Here is a 23,092-nt window from a genome sequence, read left to right on the forward strand (position 1 = left end):
ATGTAAGTTTCACATATCATTTTCCATCGCATGTGGCAAATGGACACTGCAAAAGTGTGAATCTACTCTTAGAAATGTATATGGCTGAGCATTGTAGTTACATTAGTTGTAATAAACCGATAAACACTCAACACTAAATAGTTCAGATAAAGCTAAACGCATCTGATATGTTGAAGTAAATCATTTATGAAAATTGTATTTTTATGTCTATGAGGTAGGCATTTGTTAATACAAAAACATTTTAAGTCAGAAATGAGACAAGAACTTCATATTGGATATACATTAAGACTTAGCAATTGCGATTATTACAGCCAATTAAAAGTCAATTGATAAGAATATTAAGGTGAAGTGCGACAACGTATTCTCAAGGTACATTGTAACTTTACATATTCATAACAACCTTGTCTTTTATTACTGACCCACTTCTAAATGCTATTAGCCTCCTTTAATTAATAGGCTAATTCTAAACTATGATATGTTTGATCAAGTGTTTAACTTCCTCAAGCCTCTTGATATGTTACTTGTAGCTGTCACATCACCTTAATGTGTCTGCACCTCACCTTTGAATGAAGAAAAAATACCATATTGAATCTGTGAATGCTCAAATCATTTCCGTATCCTAATAAATACTGTACTTTTCCAAACAAAGGCTGACAGCTTAGTTCCACTGCGCCGAGAATGCCATGGTGCATAATTAAGCAATGTGCCAATACTGCAGTCAAAAGATGACATTCTTCCTCTAATAACTATGGAACAATTATGTGAAATTAAAAATGTTTAAACTATACAAAATCCAATTTAAGACATCACCTTAGCAAACCAAATTTGGAACGTTGCCAGTTTTCTAACCTTTTTGCTTTTCCCTTGTTAATTATGTATCTTTTTTACTCTTTGCCAGTTCTGTTGCATAGACAAATATATACTAAACTGTTTCTTCTGTTAGCAAAAATCAGGAATTGCCCTTTCTTTAGGATTCTATATTACCATTTGCTACAGTTGCTAAGCCATAGCCACCAGTCAGATTCCATTTCTCATTTTTCAGAGGTCATGGTGAAAACTAAAGGAGCATTTGGGTTACTATGGGCAACTTTATTACTTGTCCGCTAAATTTCTTAAGCAACCCCCAATATTTTTTTAAAGGGTAAATTTTGAGCATATTTTTCATGGCATGTTAAACGCACAATTGCCATTTTTTTGCACCGTTTTGCCAATGAAGATGCAGTCTGCTGCAGGTTTAAAAAGGATAAACTAACTTGGTAGTAAAGCCCTTTGAACAAGCCTTTTTTTCCAATATGTCTGAATGGCTAAAATATAATTCTTTGTGCCAGTTACCGCCGGCGCTCTATATGTACAGAATGGTGACTGAAATCGTGCTTGCCCACCAATATGATTGGAGGCTGAACGCTGCTGGGTGGAATAAAGTTAATTTCCTCCCGGCAGTGGGGCTCTCAGTGTAGGCACTGCACGTTGTCAGAATGCTATTAACCTGCAGATGAACCACATAACTGCAGGCTGACAGGTTCCCTTTAAGCTACCAGATCCTCATACACAACTACATGTCAAGCGCAGAGCATGTGTACTAAAAACCAGCACTATAGCACACCGCAAGGACATAATACAGACAGCGCTAAGATATCATTATCGGGGGCATGAACTGAATATAGTCTTGCCAAAAGTAAGAATTAGTAAATGTGACTTCCAACTCACACATAGTGTGATCCGATAAGTTGGAATAGCCGTCACGTGACCCAGAAGAGGATCAGAGCAGTGCTGGAAACCGGGGAAGACAACAATCAATCAGTATGTTAATGCACCTTATCTTCATATACATTTACACACCTAATAAACATTTTCATGGGAGTACTTTCCACCTTTTTTATATAACTACTTCTTGTATATAACTATATTCTTGTCAATTTCCCTTGCACCACTCCACTGACTCCATGCTTCCTTGGGCCAACTCCCCACCTGGTCGCTGATAAATTCATTTAAGAATGTATCCAAGGCACCAAAATGAGAGTATGAAGTTGACGTCTTACATTTTGGCTTGACAAAGTCTGTTTTGTGGCCAAAACATTGTTTGTTTTGTATTTGATTATGTGATTTGGCTAATAAAGAATTTGCAAGATTGCTTTGGTGCCCTGGATACATCCTTTTGTATAACTACAGACTACACCGGATTTATTTGTATTTAGGAAACTAGGAGACACATTGGTCTGCACAGGACCTGTAGACACAAAGCAATGGCAGATTTTTAATCATGGCTGTTTTCAAGTTTGGAATATATCTTTTTTTTTTTTTTATTTCAGACCATTTTATTTGGGAGTAATGGAAATTAAATATTGAAACATATAATTTACGGGGAAGCATTGAAGATGACCCAAAGAATCCTTAGAGACAGTGTTTAAAGCGTTTGTAAAGGGTTAGAAAAATATTATTGCCTTTCTCTTATTAAAGCAGATCTGTCACCTTACTGCTACCGATCCCATAATATTAATAACCAAAGTGGCTAAACAAAGTTGTGCCTTTGGTTACTAGGAGAGCTGGAAGAATACATAGAGACACAACATTTTTGAGTCCAAAGTATTTAGTTATGAGAGCTCTCTTCTGCCCCCCCCCCGCCTCATAGAACAACATATGAAGACGACAGATCGGCAACAAGGCTTTGTGCACACGTAGTGTGCGTTTTTGAAGCAGAATTCACTTCAGGAAACTGCTGTGTTTGAAGGGATTTTTAGTTTCCTGAAGCAGTTTTAAGAGTTTTGGAAGAGTTTTCATGAAGTGTTCTTGGTTTTGATTTTACCGTGTCTGGTTTAAGCTATGTTCCCATGTGGCGTTTTTGCTGCATTTTTTTATGCAAACTAAAAGCTGCTTTTTACAGTACCAGCAAAAACTATGAGATTTCAGAAATGTCATGCTCATTATTGGTTTTCTTTTCCTGACTGAATTGGAAAACTGCTGCATTTTTGAAAATTGCAGCATGCCAATTCTTTCAGCTTTTTTTTTTTGCAGCATTCTTTCACCCATAGAAAGCATTTTTGCTGCTTTTTTGCACTTGTTCATTGCTATCAGTTTTTGGTGAAAAAAATGCAAGGACAGCAGGATGTGAAACCCATTTATCTTAGTCTTTTTCCCAAGTTTAAATTTTACCATAATGTCTTGGTATTCTCACATGACTCTGGCTGTTAGTAATAGTACAGTTTAATTAAATTAGTAAGATGTGTTAAAGTAAACAACCTGACCAATTCAATGCCCTACCAATGTGTGTCAAAGTAAAGAATGCCCTACCAATGGGTGTCAAAGTAAAGAATGCCCTACCAATGTGTGTCAAAGTAAAGAATGCTCTACCAACTCAATGCCCTACAAATCTGTTAAAGTAACAATGTAGTACCAACTCAATGCCCTACCAATTCAACTTCCCTCAATGTTTTTACATTTGCAATTGTGTATTTTTTCATAAACTCGGGTAACGTTAGTTCTTGGCTGCACTTCATACATGAATCTAGCTTTTTTTGTTCAGAATAGTCACTATTTTTTTTTTACACAAAACCCTTTTCTCCTAAATAATTTGATTAAATTGCCCTTTTTTCCAAAAATGTTCCATGGTTTTACACACTTGTTGGTGGCCTAACACCTTGTATTGTTTAGTCTTGTAAGGTGAAACCAAAGCTGAACTTTTGGATCCTGAAAAATGCAGCAAGAAAAGGAGCAAAAAAGGCAGCAAAACCTGTATTTTGGCTGCAGCTTTTTCACTGCCAAGAGATCAGGTTTTGGCTGCATAAAAGGAACGTGTGAACTCAGGATCTGATTCATAGAAGTGACATGTTCTTTCTTTTTTTTACAAGGTGTTTTTCAAAACCTTTTCAGAAAAAAAGCTCACGAAAATCGAAGTGGATTTCATATAAGAATGATTTGGGAGAGTTTTCCAAGAATTTTTGAACCAGTACCTGGCCGCAGCCACTGTGCAGTTGATGGAACTGTGTTGTGCAACTCCGCACATCCTGCTGCCACCGGCATCGGGAACATCTGATCGGCGGGGGTGCCAGGTGTCGCACCCTTCTGACCAGATACTGATGACTTATCCGAAGAATAGGCTATTAATGTAAAAGTCCCAGACAATCCCTTTAAATTAAGCTTTGGAGGCAGATTGTCAGGGAGATCTATGTCTGGCCCATAGATCTTAACAACTCATTTATATATTAAGAAAAATGTGGATTTCTTTGTCAAGGTTTCCTTTTATTCCATGTTCTATGACCTACATGCACATACAGACAGCTTAGGGTGGTTTATCCTACTGACAGATTCCCTTTAAGAGTATGTTTATTCTGCGACTTTTTCCTGCTGTTTTTCAGTGGGTGTGCTCCTAAAAACGCCAGAAAAACAACTTGCACAAGCTTGGTGTTTTACAAGAAAGGAGTTTTTTCTTTTTTTTTTCTTGTATGTTCCCATACAATAAAACCATTGCCGTGCATTCAAGCAATTGCATCACATGTAACACACCCACTCTAAATATCCAGTATACAGAAGGAATCAAATATTTCAAAATCCCCACCAGCATAAGAAAGTGATATAAATATAATCCCCACCAGAAGAAGATAGTGATGTATTGCAGTGGGACTAAATGTTAAGGGATTAATGCATAGCTGTCACTGCCACCGCATACATTTCCATCACTGTAGATTATGAGATGACTCTTTCATTATTTATCTGTTAATTTCCATTGTAGTCTACAAAGAGTAATAATGACCTTATTATGCCAAGTATGCCTTCTCATCTCTGTGTCTCTATCCGCCATAACAAGGTGCCACACCAACGGTAAAAGCCATACTTCACAAGCTGCTCTTTCTGCTTGCCGGTGAGAGCGCTGTTAAGCGATTACCTTAAAAGAAAATAAAGGAATAACCAGATGTTTAAATTCATCACAGTATATTTCTTTTGTAAATTCTAGTCATTTTGCATAAATGCCTGCTTTCTTGTCATCCACAATGCTCTTCAAGCACCTCTTTCAGAAATAAAACGGAGCTGCAATTTTTTGTGAAGTATTAAACTAATTTTCTCTTGTGAAGCTGCAATAATATTTAGGCATTTTGGTTGCTTCCCCCGTTTTGAAAAATTGCTCGGCTTCAGACATTTTCAAATTACAGTGTAGCTGATTTGATCGGCCTGTATTTTATAAGTACTTACCATTTTTCTTCCCTAAAATACTAAGTGAACTTTTAAAATTGATTCCCTGGCGCATATTTTCTTTAGCCTTTCCAGACTTTTGAGGTTACAGTTTCTGTTTTTTCTTTTGACCTTCTAATACATAACTGGCAGAATGTTAGAGATGGCTTTATAGTGCTGCTTTCTTGCCAGCACCATGAGATTTTAAAGCTCTTTGCACTTTTTTTACTCTGTGATGATGAGATTTGTCAAGCTCATTGTGTAGTTTTTAGATGGCTGATTAAAAAAAACATTGTAGAGATCCTGCATTAAAATATTGCATGCTTTAAATATCAATTCTGAAGAGGTGATTTTGCCATTTGGCACAAGGTTTTACCCAAAAAGAAGAGGTACACAGATGGTCAAAACATATGGATAGCCAAGATCATGCTTTAAAGAGAATGTCAGCAGGATTTCACACCTCAAGCTATTTATATGCGCATTTAGCTCTTTCAAAGCCAAGTCCAGCAATATCTTTACATGGCCAGTCCTTTCGTCTGTTAATGAGAAATCCGTGTTTGAATTGATATGCAAATTAAGCAGTAGATAATTATTTTTTTTTGTAGATTTATTTATTTTAACATTTTTTACTATTCTAATATTGTACTATTGCATTGTATTAGAAAACATTGTCCCATGGTTCCTTATTATATTACTTACTAGCTATTGAACCCGTTCTACGCCTGGGTGGCGAGCATTTTTATTGGTATATGGTCCCCAATCCTGGTCTCCCATCCTGGTATATGCTCCCCCATCCTGGTCCCCCATCCATGTATATGCTCCTCCTTCCTGGTCCGCTATCCTGGTATATGGTCCCCCATGCTGGTATATGCTCCCCCATCCTGGTATATGCTCCGTCATCCTGGTATATGCTCCCTCATCCCGGTATATGCTCCCCCATCCTGGTCCCCTATCCTGGTATATGCTCCCCATCCTGGCCCCCCATCCTGGTATATGGTCCCCCATACTGGTATATGGACCCCCATCCTGGTCCATCATCCTGGTGTATGCTCCCCCATGCTGGTACATGCACCCCCATCTTGGTATATTCTTCCCAATCCTGGTCCCCGCTCCCCATCCATCCATCCATAAATTTAAAAAAACACTCCTATTCCCCTTTCCACCGCTCCCCTACAGCGCGTCGCCTGCATTATTTAAATAAAATGGCACCAGAATCAGCGTGTGTGCATACCGCACTATCCGGCGCCATTTTGTTGAAGACCCTGATCTCCAGAGAGGCCGGAGGAGGAGCGGCGCCGGAGTCAGTGCCTGCGCATAGCGCGATCTCCGGCATCATTTTGTTGAATACAAATTTGCAGCGTCTTCAACAAAATGGTGTCGGATAGTGCTGTATGTGCACATATTGATTATGGCCATTTCATTTTTATTGTCTGCACTATGCGCAGGCGTGGACTCTGGCACTACTCTTCTCCTCCGGCCTCTCTGAAGATCACGGTATGTCCCCACTGGTGCTGGAGATCACAGTATGTGGTCAGCGCCTACACATACCGCTATCTCCGGCACCGCAATCCTCCTCCAGCAGCGTCCTACTCCCTGTCTGGGATGTGTCTTTCTGTCTAGCCACACTGCGCAGGCAGTCTATAGAGGCTTCGTACAGAAGGACACATCCCTGGCTATTTATTAAATGAATCTGTCAGCACGATTTCACATCCCAAACAATTTATATGCACTTGTAGCTTATTCAAAGAGTCCAGCAATATCTTTACCAAGACAGTTCCTCTATTCCTGAGAAATAAGCATTTGAATTGACATGCAAATGAGTGTGTAGAGCTGAAGCCTCTCTCACTCCAGCTCTATTTTCACCCTGCGCTGTCTCCTTCTTCTTGACTGACAGTCTCTATGCTGTGTGACTTCAGGCAAAGGAGCGGTCAGTCAAGCAGAAGGAAGTGGTGCTGGGCAGGGAATATAGCTAGAGTAACAGAGGCTTCAGATCTAGTCTCATTTGCATATTAATTAAAATGCTGTTTTCTCAGCAATGGAGGAACTGACTGTCTAGATAAAGGTATTACTGGACTGGAGCTACATACATATATAAATATTTTGGGGGAGAAATTCTGCTGACAGAATCCCTTTAATAAGCAATATAATAAGAGACTGTGGGTCAATGTTTGTATAGTACAATGCTATAGTATAATATCAGAAAAGTAAAAAATAAAATCTACAAAAAAAATTATACACTTTATTTATAATGCATTACTTTATCTGATCCAAAGGTACAGTCTGTAGTCTATCCAAGTGCTGCATTCTTAATTGTGCTATTTGTAAGAGGATGGCCAGACAGTCCACCAGTGGCAGCACAGCTGAAACTCTGCCCACCTAAAGTGGGCCAATAGTTGTACAATTGTCAAACAAAATTGGCCGTCGCACATCTGGAGTTTTGGCCATACTCGACCACTGCACCATCAGGCCGTACCCTATTTAAAAACTTCATATCGGATACATTCAAAACATCTTAGCTAAGCATGTAGAACGCTAGTAGGACAATTTAGCCTTCTCCACCTCAGATGAACATTGCTTAGTGTAAAGATGGCCCTTCACAAAACAGAAATTAAAATGGCAAAGACTAGTGTTTTTAACAGTTGTGTTGTTGTCTCATGCACTGCCGCTACAAAAATTATGGAGCTATTGAGTACAAAATGGCATGCAAGGCGGATGTAAAGATTGGAAGAGCATGAGCGCTGCAACCACGTCAAATAGCAGAATACTGGGGATGGCGAGAGTCCGACCTCCACCAAACTAAAATGGATGGTAGACTATGAATTTTATAATGCTAGTTAACGGCTCATTGAATTGATATGAATTTCAACTTTTCCAGCCTTCTCAGTGTTTACTTTTGAGCATCTTAGATCCTTTAATTGAGCTTTTGTGATCAGCAGAATTGGTTAATTATTTGCTTAACGTTTTCTCAAAATTGATTTATCTCATCCTTTCTCACTTCCCACTCACTGTTGGCTTGATTTGACTGCACATTCCTCCCACTCCAACCTCATACTCTGATTTCTGTTTGTGACTTCATAGCTAAAAGAAGCATATTTAATTTGCCTAATTAGTATTTGTCAGATGTATGTTTTAAGTAAACAAATTAATTTTTCTTTCTGCAACCAAGACAAAGTGTGAAATGTAGAATTTGACGTTATCAGCAGAGATTAGATGATCCATCGCTGCTAGGCCATATGGTAGCTTGGCAATTAAAATAATATGGATTGTTAATATGTACCATTAGCAATGTTAGTTTGCTTTTCTCACCAGCTAGATTTGGAAATGCAGTTTCGTCTGGAATCGCACATACAAGTTTTTGTGGCAATTTTTGGGCAGTTTATTGAGCCAGATGTGAATTTAGAAATAATGAGACAGTTATAAAGACTTTAGGCCCTATTCATCAAAGCTTTCATGCCAGAATTCTGGAGTAAAAGCTTTCAAAATTCACAATACTTAGGTGCAACTCAGAGTTGCACCTAAATTTTGCAACTTGGGCGTTTTTCACTCTAGCTTCTCCACTAAAAAATGGGCGGGGTGTGGCGAGGGGAGTGACCCCACAGATTGTCCAATTGATGACGATCTTTAGCGTTTTCTTTACCAGAAATCTCACTCCTGTTAGGGACTTTTTTATAGTGCACGAAGGCATATACCACTCATCAGATGCTCCAGATTCATGTAGAGCAGTAGTTCTCAACTCCAGTCCTCAAGACCCAACAACAGATCATGTTTTCAGGATTTCCTTAGTATTGCACAAGTGATAATTCCATCACCTGTGCAATACTAAGGAAATCCTGAAGACATGATCTGTTGGTGGGTCTTGAGTGTTATGATCTGCTACAAGCACTAAGGAAAGACAGGAGATCTGTCCCTACAATCGAACTAAACTGGATCCCTACGATGTAACGGGGAACCTGATCCTGCGATCAGACCCGCTAAAGTCCTCGGCTAGTCTGTACGAAGACCTATAGATGCAAGGGAGGAATCCCTACAAGAACTAGGGACTGGGATAAAGTTGGACACCTCCTAGCAGAAATTGTAGCAGTCAAAGACAAACACACAACAAAGAACATAGAGGTCCGAAGACCTAGCAAAACTAACAGAGAACGGTAACAGAGCACCAAGCTAGCTCAAGAGTAGAAAATACAATGAAGTCCAGCAAGGCCAGGAGGGCGGAGCCAGATTAAATAGGCAAAAATGGTCATGTGACCAGCAAACTAGAAAAAACAACAGGAGAGTTCTAACAGTACCCCCTCTTCTAAGAGGATCCTCCGGATCCCCTAGGACCGGGCTTATCAGGAAACCTCCTGTGAAATGCTCTGACAAGTCTGGAAGCAGAAACATCATCCGCCCTCACCCATGAGTTATCCTCGGGTCCGAAACCCTTCCAAGCGACGAGATACTGCAAACTCCCTCTATACCGTCTAGAATTTAGGATGCGGGAAATTTCATATTGCCCGTCCTCCACCACCGGAGGAACAGTGGCAGAGGCGTCACCAACCGACACATCAGCTTTTTTCAACAGAGAAACATGAAACACCGGATTAATCTTCCAGGAGGTAGGAGCCTCCAACCTAACAGCAGATTGGTTAACTATCTGAAGCACCTTAAAGGGCCCTACAAACTTGGGTCCCAATTTTTTCGAAGGAATCCTCAATCGCAGATTCTTAGAGGACAACCAAACCATGTCACCAATAGCAAACAAAACCTCTTGCCGTTTCCTATCAAAGTACCTCTTAGATTTTTTGTTAGCCTCCTGAAGATTATCACGCACATCCGTCCAAACACAACCACATTTTTGCTGATCAAAGGTCTAAGGATGTCATTAATAAGATTCTGAAAAAATGCTGGAGCATTGGTAAGACCAAAAGGCATAACCAGATTCTCAAAATGACCCACAGGAGTGTTAAAAGCAGTCTTCCATTCATCACCCTCCTTCATGCACAACAAATTGTATGCCCCCCGGAGATCAATTTTAGAGAACCACTTGGCCCCCACTAACTGGTTAAACAAATATGGAATCAATGGCAGTGGGTAAGGATTGCGTACAGTAATTTTATTAATCTCACGAAAGTCCAGACAAGGACGTAAACCACCATCTTTTTTTTTTACAAAAAAAAATCCAACAGCCACAGGAGACTTGGAAGGCCTAATGTGACCGGCGGCCAAGCTTGTCTGTATGTATTCCTCCAAAGCCTTTCTCTCAGGAATAGTAAGATTAAATAAACGACTTTTAGGAAGAGTCGCTCCAGGGACAAATTCAATGGTACAATCATAGTCTCTATGGGGAGGCAAAATTTGTGACTCCTCCTCAGAAAAAACTCTCCAAAAATCCTGAATAGGTACAGGTAATTCCCCTTTTTCCACCGCAGCAATACGTCCGTTACAACACTTGTCATAACATTTAGGGCTCCAGGACTTAATTTCATTGGTAGACCAATCCAGTACAGGATTATGCAATTTTAACCAGGGCAGCCCCAATATTACTGGAGAAGGCAAATTATTCAATACTACCAAATCCAAATTCTCTTGATGAATACCATTAATAGTGAGGGGAAATTCACAGACCTTGTGAGTAACACTCTTCAAGGGAGAGCCATCGACAGAAACCACAGCAATAGGGGATGACAAAGGTTTAGGTTTTAATGTAAGTTTTTCCAAGAATCCCCCATCAATCACATTCAGAGTAGAACAACAATCCACAAATACCCGAAATTCAATTAATTCTTCCTGAGCAGTGGTAGTAGCAGATAGGAATACTCCCTTTGTATTTAAACAGGCAATACGGGCATAACTGACCATTTTTTTTTCTTTGTTCATACGAAGCACACAGTTCTTAATAAAATGACCAGAATTTCCGCAATAGAAGCACAAACCTTCAGAAAGCCTGCGGTCTTTTTCCTGAGAGCGGGGTGTCATCGCCCCAATCTCCATCGGCTCTCCTTTGTCAGCACAGACCCTCTCAAGACTCGGAGCTGACATAGCAGAGGATTTGCTCTCATTAACCCTTGCACGCAGTCTCCTGTCCACCCGTATAGCTAATTGCATAGCCTTCTGCAAGTTTCCAGGTGTGGGATAAGCAATCAGCAAATCTTTAACCCTTTCACCTAGCCCCGCCAGAAACAAACTTTTCAAAGCTGAATCGTTCCACCCCACCTGGGCAGACCACCGACGGAAGTGAGAACAATACTTTTCCACATTACCTGATCCCTGCCTCAAACGTCTCAATTCAGACTCAGCAGCTGAGACACGATCAGGATCATCGTACAACAAACCCAAAGCAGAAAAAAAACTATCCACTAATCTAAAGCACGGATCACTAGGTTGGAGAGAAAAAGCCCATCCCTGAGGATCCTTGTGCAAAAGTGACATTATGAACCCTATGCGCTGTGATTCATCACCAGAGGATCCGGGTCTTAAACGAAAATACAATAAACAAGCATTTTTAAAAGAAAAAAAAATCTTGTTGTTCACCAAAAAATAGATCAGGCAGACGTACCTTTGGCTCTACCAAATGTGCTCCAGAACAGCTACTCACGTGTTGTTGGAGCTCGGTCACCTCCAGAGAGAGTCCCTGCAAGCGTTGAGCCAAATCTTGAACCGAGACCATGATGGAAACTGGAGGTCTTTCCTTAGAAAAAATTTTTTGGGCTGGACTTACTGTTATGATCTGCTACAAGCACTAAGGAAAGACAGGAGATCTGTCCCTACAATCGAACTAAACTGGATCCCTACGATGTAACGGGGAACCTGATCCTGCGATCAGACCCGCTAAAGTCCTCGGCTAGTCTGTACGAAGACCTATAGATGCAAGGGAGGAATCCCTACAAGAACTAGGGACTGGGATAAAGTTGGACACCTCCTAGCAGAAATTGTAGCAGTCAAAGACAAACACACAACAAAGAACATAGAGGTCCGAAGACCTAGCAAAACTAACAGAGAACGGTAACAGAGCACCAAGCTAGCTCAAGAGTAGAAAATACAATGAAGTCCAGCAAGGCCAGGAGGGCGGAGCCGGATTAAATAGGCAAAAATGGTCATGTGACCAGCAAACTAGAAAAAACCTAACAGGAGAGTTCTAACATTGAGGACTGGAGTTGAGAACCACTGATGTAGAGGTAGTCACCTCTTAATGAATCAGGAGTGTCTGTCTCCATCACACCCTCTTATCAAGACCAGCATGAACAATGCCAGTCTTGATGAATCAGGCCCTTTTACTTCTTCCTGCTTAATTCACTTCTGGCTTTGGCTTAAAAAACTATATCAAAAATTGGATGTGTGATTCCATCCTTTAAGAGTAACTCTGCTTTAGTTTTTTTTTTATTTTGTGGTTTTGCTCTGTACTGTTATTCATAACATTTGACATCTCCCTTATTTGACGATGTTACCATTATCTGTGCAAAATTTGGATGGCTTGGAGCTATGTGTCTTCGTCGTCTTCACTATAAGCGGGTTTCCAATGGTCTCCAGAATTATTTATAGAGCTGTGTACGCAGTGGTTATGTAAGCAAAGACCATAATATTCACAGGTTCTATATAATGACGACTGCCTGAAAATGCCAGAAGCTGTCTCCAGCTCCAATTTTTGCACAGTAGTGGTATAACTGACTAATGAAACGTATTACAAATGCTAGTGTAATTAACCGTTCTGTGCAGTTGTAAAAAAAATGAAACTGGCAGTTCCACTTTAAAGGGATTTTCTACGACCAGCATGCAATAAGTAGTAGCTTTTAAAAAAAAATAAAATAGGATGACCGTGTTATCCTATGTTTATGCTATCGTATCACAATGATGTAACCTTACATAAATCTGTGTGTGTTCATGAAAACTTACATTATATACTTGATTTCAAGTATGTGAACCAGCCAGGATAACATGTCACAATGACTTTTATTTACATATGAACTCTGCCTTTACATAGTGGTTTTAGGGCCTGGATAGTGAAGATACCCACCAGATGTAGTTGATATATGAACAAACTATTTTAGAAGATACTATTGAAATGTATTCTGGTATTTGTGTGTTTTTTATTTTATACTATTGCGTTATCAGTAGTACTATGATTTTATTATGTCATTGTTGAATTAACATCAAGTCAAAATTTATTGTTAATTTATTTTTCCTTTTTTTTTTGTTTCATTCAAAAAATTTCAATCATGGGAAGAGTTCCTAAAAGTCTCCCGCCACTTATTTTCTGTGTTATGTATTGATATTTTCTGTGTATTAAAGCTATCTCTGTTTTCCTGCTGTAGAATTTGTCTGGATGCCCAGGCAAGACCGGGCGAAGTTTCTGAATGGTCCCACGTTGGGATGATGTCATCAGACCTTCAGTACTACATTATCATTAGTACAAGATATACATGCAGAAACACAACTGGAGATGGCATTCTGGGGACTGCAAGTGTTTCAATCTCGTCATCTCATGAACCTGCTGCGCTTTAGACTACCGCTTTTATTTTTATTTTACAAGAGAAATTTGTCAGTTATTGCTTTTATCAATGCTTTGTCCTTTTTCCTTTTGCATTTTCCCTTCTGTTGCTTATTTTTAATATTGTAGTAGATATATTAATGGTTGATTTTCTTTCTTTTTCATGTCTTTATTGTCATTGTTATTTTGCAGAGATTGAACTTTTAATATAAGTTGTAAACTTTGGTACCAATTATGAAAAGAAAAATTGCTGGTAATGAAAAGGTAGAAAAAAAAAGAAAAAAAAAAAGGAAGTGGTTTTAGCACATTCTGAAAGTTAATGTGGGGTTTTATTTGGTACTGAAGTGAAGATTCAATTTCATGATGTATATAATGTAAAAGAGCAGCTGACTAAGGTGATTCTGTAGATTTTTTTTTTTTGTGATGTCTCCCTTTGTTAAACTGATTATCTATTTTCGGCAATAACTTAAGGACGAGAAATTTTGAGTCCTCGGTTTTCTATAAGTGCTTTTTTTTCTTGTTGAAAGAGGTGATATTCTAAGGTTTTATGAAATTCATTCTTAAAATAAACAGAAGTGCTGTAAATAACCTTCAATTAACTACGTGTAAGAGAAAAAAAAAATCTATATATTTTTTGTGAGGGCAAACAATCTTCAGCATCTCTAAACAATACAGGTGGTTCGAAATCAACCTTGTAAAAGTTTCTACCCTGAATGAGTTGCCAGGATGTGCCCTATTAGTTAGATTAACACTGTTACATTTGTTGTGTAGGTGTTTAGACCTGATAACTGTACTAGCGTCATACCAGCATATTACCTATTTAAACTTTGTGCACAGCTTAAAAGTCTAGTTCTATTTTTGTTGTTCTGAGGATAAAAAAAATATATAAAAAAAAAAAATTGCCCTATCTAAAAATGAAGCTACAATTGCAATATTTAAAGTATTTAAAATTGCAACATATTTTTTTTTTTGTAATTTTAAATTAGATCAAATAATAGTCCAGCCATTTCAGCTGCTCTATGGATTTGCTGTCATTTTCTTGAGCTATTCCTGTTTTCTTGTCTCCAGTGACTGACACATGCCATATAGGAAAGGCATCCTTCACCCCTGTGTTCCCTTCTCATCACTTTGTTCTCCTTTAATTAATTAGGAATGCAAATCATTTTTTTTAATACCTCAGTGCTCTAACTATCACGACAGAGGAGATAAAGTCTAATTTATTATAGAAAGAAGAATAATAAATCTATTGAACATCATTGCACTGTGACTGGTAGGGAAAACTGACAGTTTCCTATTTGCACAAGATTATTTTGGCTGTTTTATATTTGGTCCTCTCCTGGGGAAGCTTATGAAGGATATTTTATTTTCATTTTGTAATATCAAATAATAGGCCTACAACAGTGACATAGAAGTACAACTTGGTGTATTTGGCATTAACCTACTTTTGTGTGGATTTTTTTTTTGTATATGCCAAGTTTTATTATTTTTTTTTATCTGTTACATGTAAAAAAAAAAAATTGGTACTTTTTTCATACAGCCAGTACAAGACACTGAATGCTACATTTCTGAAACAGAAGCTGCTGCACTCCTATTTTTTATAAATGTAATAAATAGGTTATTAGTCCATACTTAATCTAGGTTCAGTATAGCAAATATTTGGGGGGAGGGGCATGCTGAGTTAATTGATATTTTATTTTATTTTTTTTTAATCTTTTCCACGGTTGTAAGTGGAAATTCCGTTGTCATTTTGTTTAGCTAATTCTAGCTTTTTTTTTTAAACATAAGTATCATTTTAAAATAAATCAAACCAAACAGTTCTGTGTAAATTAAAAGTAGAAATTGGTCCCCAAACCTTAACCTTTAAAATAAGGGGATTTTTTAAAGCAAATATTTTATTAATGTTGATAAAGTACTGTACTTCCAAGCATATAAATATATATATATACATACATACAAACCCCCTTTTTTTCTCATTCCCAGCCACCTCATAGACTTTTCTTTTATCCTCACCGATATTGTAGCTGTGTAAATAGTGACTTTTGTGTAAATGTGCTGTCCTGATGCTAACATACAAATTCATTTCTCTTGTTCTTATAATAAATCTTGGTAGATGTATTGTAATTAAGATTACAGGCAAAATAGGTGTAGTTCTTCACATTTAGGACCAGTAAGGATAGAACTTTCTCTAATTTAAGAATTTATTTTTTTTTTGGAGGATTTTTTTTTTAGTTATTTTATCAATCTGATGTGGTTTCAACTAACCAAAGGTCTCACAATGCTAAAAATGCTGGCAATCTCTAATAGGCATTTTGCGGATCTCCCTACCCTCCCTTGATTTTAAAAGGGGAATGCCATACTACCTTAAATGCTAACGCTATATATGCAAAACTGGATTTTTTTAATTTATTTTTTAAAGAGGGAGGCATGGTATATTAAATGATTTTACTAAGAGAAAAAAAACATATTTTTTTAAGAATGCTCAGAAGAAATTGATCTGTGTGAATATGTTTTCCATGTTTATACACCATTTGAACAGTCCCTTTGGCCCACAGATGAATTGTAAAACTTGTTTTGTTTCTAAATGTGGCTACCTAGACCAAGGTTTGCTCTAGTCCCATATCCATCTAGTACATTCATGGTTTTGTAAATGTCTCTAGCACAATGCTTTAGCTGTCTCTTTATTTTACTCAAGGACAAAGGGTCGTGTCTCCATCGCTCTATTTGCATCTTGTAAGGTTGTGTTTTCTCATGGGATTTTTTTTAAAACATCCAAGCACTTCCAGTCAAAAATTTTAAACGCATCCCAACTCACACAATTAATTAATTCACTTCATCTCAACTTGACTATGACATTAGTCTTAGTTTTGACATCAGACATTCACGTGACTAAGTTACCCTGTAGTCGTAATATTTGTATGTACTCATCTGTCATGCTGGGCTGTATATTTGTAGCGGAGAATATGAAACCAACAAACCCAAAAGTCAACTTTCTCTTTGAGCTTTATTTTATTATCGGTTTTTATTTTTGGGAGTATATCTTCTTATAGGTCAATCTGAAATACATTTTATTGCCTGACATTTTTATTTAAGATACATGTCACATCCCTACCTACATTTACTCTATGGCGGCCTCTGTATCTCTTTATTGCACTGGAGTTTGTGAAACATTTGAATAAAGCTCTATTCATATCTGTGTCTTGGTTTCCATTTACTGAAGAAGCCACAACACGGTGCCAAATCTGTTACACACAAGATGGCAATGGCATCCAGTGTACCGCAATGACTTTTGTTGATGGTTTTGACACAGTTGTCCTGCATGTTGTCACTATTTTTTCTGTAAAATGTAATGAAATAGATGACAAAGCCTTCGACACAAATTTGAATAGAGCTTTACCATGGTGGCAGTGGTATATATGCTAAATGTTTTATGAGAGTACCGATAAACACACGCACAAAGAAAAGTACAAACACTTGTTTGTTCATATAATGAATTCCTTTACCATACACCATGTCATGTGCTTCTTTCTTTAGGGTCATCGTTATGATGTAAATAGCTCGTAACAGCCAGAATACTATATATTGGGGTATTTTAGAATATGAGACATATTTGTTTTTAGTCAACTCATAATGTATATAAAACCTCAAGCCTCCCTTCTAGAGGCATTGTATAGCTTAGCTATAATAAGCATGGTTTTATGATGACCAGATTCCAAAAACTTGCAAACCGTAGCAGTAAATTCGCAGTGTGAAACCTGAAGCAAAAAGAAGGGGTTGTCCAAATTGCACACTTTAAAATGACCCAAGTGCCAGTTACCATTTTGTTTAGTAGTAGTGAAGTACTACGAAAATTAGTCATGTCATTGGCTGGTCCAGCAGTCACATCAGTAGTATATTGTGTTAGTAGGCCTCGGCAATGTCCTAGTGACATAATGATGACGTGCGCCAACTATTCAGAAAAGTTACTGGGAATGCTGCAGATTCACATTGCCTTGGTCTGGCCGCCACTGAGTAATAACATGGCTATTGGAACAAGATCTTGTGAATCTTTGTGCTCAGCTATATTAGTGATTTGTATTTCAGTCTTGAACAAAAACCCCACTTGAGTACGGTGCACAAAATTTATTAAGAGATGCATACCTTTTCAGGAAATTGATGTATATATGGGCTACCCATGTTCCAAAAATTTTAATTATTGCCAGCTCGCTGGCATTAATTTTTACAACAATTTATGCCAGTTGTCTGGCAAGCATTTTAGCAGATTTGTTGCTCGGTGATGGACCACATCCCTCTTATAGGAGCGCCACCCACTATGTAGAAAGTATTGGCAAAAAGGGTAAATAGTGATGATATTTTTGCCCAAATACCTATCGTTCCAAATTTTGAGACTGAGAACTGACGTAGAGGGATTTTTTTTAGATGGGCAACAAACACATAATGGGTGAACACTCACTTCGAATAAAGTAAGACCTTTTGTATATATCCATTAGGTCCTTGTTTTTCTTTTTTTTGCTTCTGTTTTTCTACCATTATCAAGAATAGGACAAAATAATGGTAAAGTGATACTACTCATCTGCACTGAATTGATTTATATTGCTGCCCTTCTGGACGACTTTAACTCCTGACAGTATCCAAGAAAGTGAAATTCCTATATGCATCAAGTGTGGATTTGAAATATTTTGATAATGACATGTGAACATATTCTGTCCAAAGAACAGACTGTATGTTCCACAGTATGTAGTAAATCAATCACCATCCAGTCTCACAATTCTTGAGATAAGTGCAAGAACAGCAACTTAGCAATTGCTTCTGACAGTAGAAGTCAATTTACTGTATTATTTGAGCATAATGTATTTAAATAGATAATAGTTGGCTTTATGAATGTTGTGATACACTGTAATTAAGGCAGACCTGTTCTTGTTTTTTAAGCACATTCTCCCTTCTCCAGCACTGTACCCAAAATGGGCTTCTTGGTGAAATAAATCTTTGATCTAAAACAAGTTAATAGATGTTATTTAGATGGTAGTGAGATAAAATCTCAACTATTGGGTTGAAAATCAAACCTATCTAGTAAAAGGATAAACCCAGCAAACTATGGGGCTGATTAATTAAGACTGGCAATGCGAAAACCAGCCTTAATGAAGGGGCATGCAGAAATAAAAGGCACTAAATTCATTGCGTGGCGCATGCCACTTAAGAAACTAGTTGCATCTTACAACTGCCATTCATCTCCGCTTGAGTTGTACTGAGACTTGAGTACATCTCTGATGAAATTTACGACTCTAAAGTGGTGTAAAAGTTCATGAATTAGAAGGGTGGGCTTAGCCATACCCCATCCGGCCCATGCTTCGCCCATGTTGACAGAGCTGTCGAGGAATGGTGCTAACCAACAACAAAAGTTGCAAAATATTTTCCCAACTTCCGAGTCGACATTTTAAAAGTGTTTTATACCAGAATTCTGGCATAAACAACTTAATGAATCGTCCCATTTAAGACTGTATTCTTCCATATGGTGTGCTCTAGTTGTCATCTATTTAATTTGTTAAATATGTTAATATATTTACTAAGGTACCATGTAAAAAAGTATGCAATATTTGGAGAAAAGCATGATCATTATTCCCTAGTTCAGATGCACACTGTGAAGGTATATCACCTATCTGCTATTGATTACTCCAAAAGCTATTCTCACAGATACCATAGTATTTTGTCCCTTTCTCAGCTTTCAGATCTTTAGTTGCTTTATAAAATGAAAGCTGCATGATTCGTAGGTGATATGGATAAATTGAGCCTACAGTCTATCGGTTCAAAACACTTCACATAGTAAGTCAATTACCATTGATCTCAAAAACTCCATATCCAGGAACCTTTAAGGTCTCCACTTTGGGGTTTTTCATCCCTCTTATTCTTAATACATTATAATAACGTATTTAATGATGTCTTAACAAGCAAAATCTGGTGCTGGGACTCAGACATGTATACACAGACACCTTTACATTGTGTCCTCCAATGGCGTGAGCCATGTATACATTATTTTCTGCCTATGGTTGATGTCATATTTTCATCGGCATCTTTTATCGGTACAGTATTGTATCATTTATCATAAACCAGACTTGTCCCATTGTGCTGGCCATGTGTTTTGCAGGAAGAAGCTGGATTATGATTACATTAGACCTTTAGTTACAGCAAAGTTTGCTTTGGTAAGACACACTGCGTACCTACTAAATACTACTGAATAACGTCATATCATTTCATTGTCATTTATACGTGATTGGCACACTCATGCTGACCAGTGCCTTTATGTAGTGAAATTAGTTATGGACAAGCAATACTGGACTTTAATTGCACTGTATAAATGAAATGAGAATGAATTGTTTATATGCCTTTGGCAAAACCATGTTTGTTTCATTGTTTCCTTAGGTTAAATTGTTCTTTTTATTTGCGCTATTTTTATACACTTGTATTCAGTGGAGACATGGCACAGTTGGTATGTACATGGCCTTCCGAAAATAAAACGGAATCTTTTCAGTAACAGGAGACAAGTAGGTGATTCTACATAATTCTTGTTGGTCCAGACCAAAAGTAATGAAAACACTAACCAACAAATGAGCACGATCCCCTTGGTTAAAATGAAGTTTGACTTATTAGTTTTTTTTGTTTTTTTTTAACCCCTTAGGTTTCATGATGTTCACTTTAAGTTGAACTGGTAGCTTGGACTTTAAGGTAGCATGGCTCTGTCACTGTCATTCTATTTATCATTGTACAGCAGTTTACCGCTGATGAATGAGGCACATTGTACTAGACTAGTTCAATTGTTGGTAATTGTTGGTAATGACGACCTGAAAGGTGTACTAACTCGTATTTTACTTTGTTTCAGCTACAACAATGTAATTTTATCCGTAAGTGTGAATGAGGGCTAGGGACATAGCCACAAATATGCTTATAAATGTTTTGCCATACCATAAACAAGACAAAAGCAATATTATTTATTACATCGGTATGACGTCATCCATGGTTTGTGTGTTGTATAACCGTTTACAAAACACTAACTTGTAATTAACTTGAAAAAAAAAAAAAAAAGAAAGTGTCTTGTGTGGTTTTCCTTTGAAGCTGATCTTATGTCTGTTACTAAACTCAATCTGATTTTTATATGGAACTTAAGAAAATCTGTGATGGCACCAATGGAATTCCACTCTTACCAAGATACACTGTACATAACAGTCATGTTTTGACATCCTACAGTTGGTCATGAGTCTTCAAAATCAAATTATCCACATATATGTAAACACTAAAGATTTCTGTATGTTAAGCAATACTTCAGTATACTGTAATGACTTTACCAAAAAGAAAACTGAAATAAAAAAAAAATTGTTAAGGTTACAAGTCACCCACGTTGCCCACCTGAACTTTACTGAAATCACTGAACAATCAGAATGTACTGTTATTTAGATGATCTTCAAATTATTTTATTTATTTTCCAGTAATTTGTTTGATTTCTATTATATATTTTTTTTTTAGTTTCGATCTAACAGGGTAGATAGAGAATAAGAAGAAATACAGGAGTCACCAATGCTTATTATATACTGCACAATGCACCCAGTGCAAGATATGTGTGCCTCTTTTGGAATGGAGGTGGGCTGTCAAATCTAGACGCTAATGTAACTTGTAAGCTCTAGATCCCAAGGAAAACAAAGCATCACTGGTGGTTCAACGTATCTTTACACAAATTAACCTTAATGGCACTGTGGCAGACCTAGCCCTTACTTTTATACTTTAGTATGAACTGATGCGAACTTTGGTAGTGACTATTTTTTTTATATATATATACTTATGTATGTATCTATATAAATATATATACATATATCTATCTCAAGCATCGCATCTTTCAGGTCTTTGTGTATGGCTTCTTGAAGCCTCATTGTAAAATACTATGTGGATGGGGGTCTCTCACATCATAGATGTGGAAAGTATAATTTTATATTTGTATTTTCAAATAAATAAGTTTGTGAAAGGTTTCCATCCTCTACTGTGGTCCAGAAATCAATGTGTTTGTCTGACAACAACAACAAAAAAAGATGAATAAAATAAACTGTTTTGAACATGTGTTCTGTGTTATTTTTGCCATGTGATTCTTATGATTGTCCTTTTTATTAAGACTATTGAAAAAAAAAAAATTGTCGCCTAGGAAAATTGTTACATTTTATTTTTACTGTCACTATTCATGCATTATAGGGAGTAGATATTTATGAATTCAGTGATTTGTTATACTAATTACAGTATTATTATTTATTATAGTCCCATTTATTCCATGGCGCTTTACATCTGAAAAGGGGTATACCTAATAAAAACAAATACAATAATCTTCGACAGTGGAAGTCGCTGACTGGTACAGGAGGAGAGAGGACCCTGCCCGCGAGGGCTCCCAATCTACAATACCAAAGTTTCCATTCGAATTCTGCACCTGTAAGTCAAAGTCTGAGTATATCGGCTTAGAACATACCTACACTTTCCCTAGAAAATGACTATAGTGCAGGACTCTGCAGTAGAGCCCCTTTCTTTTTTTTTAATCACTAAGTGAGGTTTACTGATGACCTCAGTATGGACCACCCAAAATCTGTGCTGCAGGCTACACTATACTATGCAGCACCCTTCAGCTGCTTGGCTACCATCTTCAGTGTGGGATCAAGCACTGTAAAACCTATAATGCTTGCTCCGGCACAGAAGACAGTAGCCAAGCAGCAGAAGGACGCTTCTTAATTTAGTTTAGCCCACAGCATAAACTTCGGGCAGTCCTTGATGAGGGTCACCATAAAAACATTGCTAATAGAGAAAAAAATTACTAAACTGCAGAGACCTGCATTTACTTGTGAAAGTGTAGGAACGCTTTAAGATCCCCATGTTACATTAGATTAAAGTCTGGATCCGACAATCATCTAATGTGTATCAGGGCCTCCCGAACTTTTCCCAGATAGATGATTTTGGGGAAGCTAAAGGTCAGGCAATATGATTTTAAACATTGATCCTTGTGTTCTCCATGAGATAAGCTGGTGGCCGAGCTTTCTGGTTGTGGCTTTCTTCATTAAAAGAACATGTACATTTGGGTGAGCAGAATGTTCATGTGTATGGGAGAATTGGGAGAGATGGCAGTCAGATAATCAACTGTATGACCGACAACTGTCTGTGTATTGCCAGCTTTAGTCTACGTGCATATGAAAATGGCAATTCGCAGCCAGTGCCATCCTCAAATTTTGGAAAATAATGTCGACCACGTGCATCTCTTGTGTGCTCAGCTATAAAATAGGTGAGCGCAGTGCATACTGTGGTTCATATGCATTAGACTTGTACAAAAGACATAAAATTACTCTTCTTTTCCTTTGTGGCGTTTTGGCCTTTTTTACAATACATTTTCTTCCATGCTGTGACCTCTTCACTGCATGAAAGGAAACGGATTTGAAAAGGTTTAGTAAAATA

The 23,092-nt window shown here is 37.7% G+C and overlaps 1 protein-coding gene across 4 annotated transcripts in view; it reads left to right on the top strand.

Moving 5' to 3' along the window:
- MSI2 (musashi RNA binding protein 2) overlaps positions 1-21,708 on the top strand; it is an 810,011-nt gene extending 788,303 nt beyond the window's left edge. For all 4 annotated transcript variants that reach the window (XM_073664582.1, XM_073664585.1, XM_073664583.1 and 1 more), the window contains one exon: positions 13,452-21,708. Coding sequence is in view for 1 of the 4 variants with exons in the window: in XM_073664585.1 (XP_073520686.1) it covers positions 13,452-13,513 (62 nt within the window). In the remaining 3 variants the exon portion in view is untranslated. The remainder of the gene's footprint in view (positions 1-13,451) is intronic.
- The last annotated feature ends 1,384 nt before the right edge of the window (positions 21,709-23,092 follow it).

Source organism: Phyllobates terribilis, unplaced genomic scaffold (genome assembly GCF_046119375.1).
Source record: "Phyllobates terribilis strain yellow unplaced genomic scaffold, ASM4611937v1 Scaffold_2__4_contigs__length_985480577, whole genome shotgun sequence".
NCBI lineage: Eukaryota > Metazoa > Chordata > Amphibia > Anura > Dendrobatidae > Phyllobates > Phyllobates terribilis.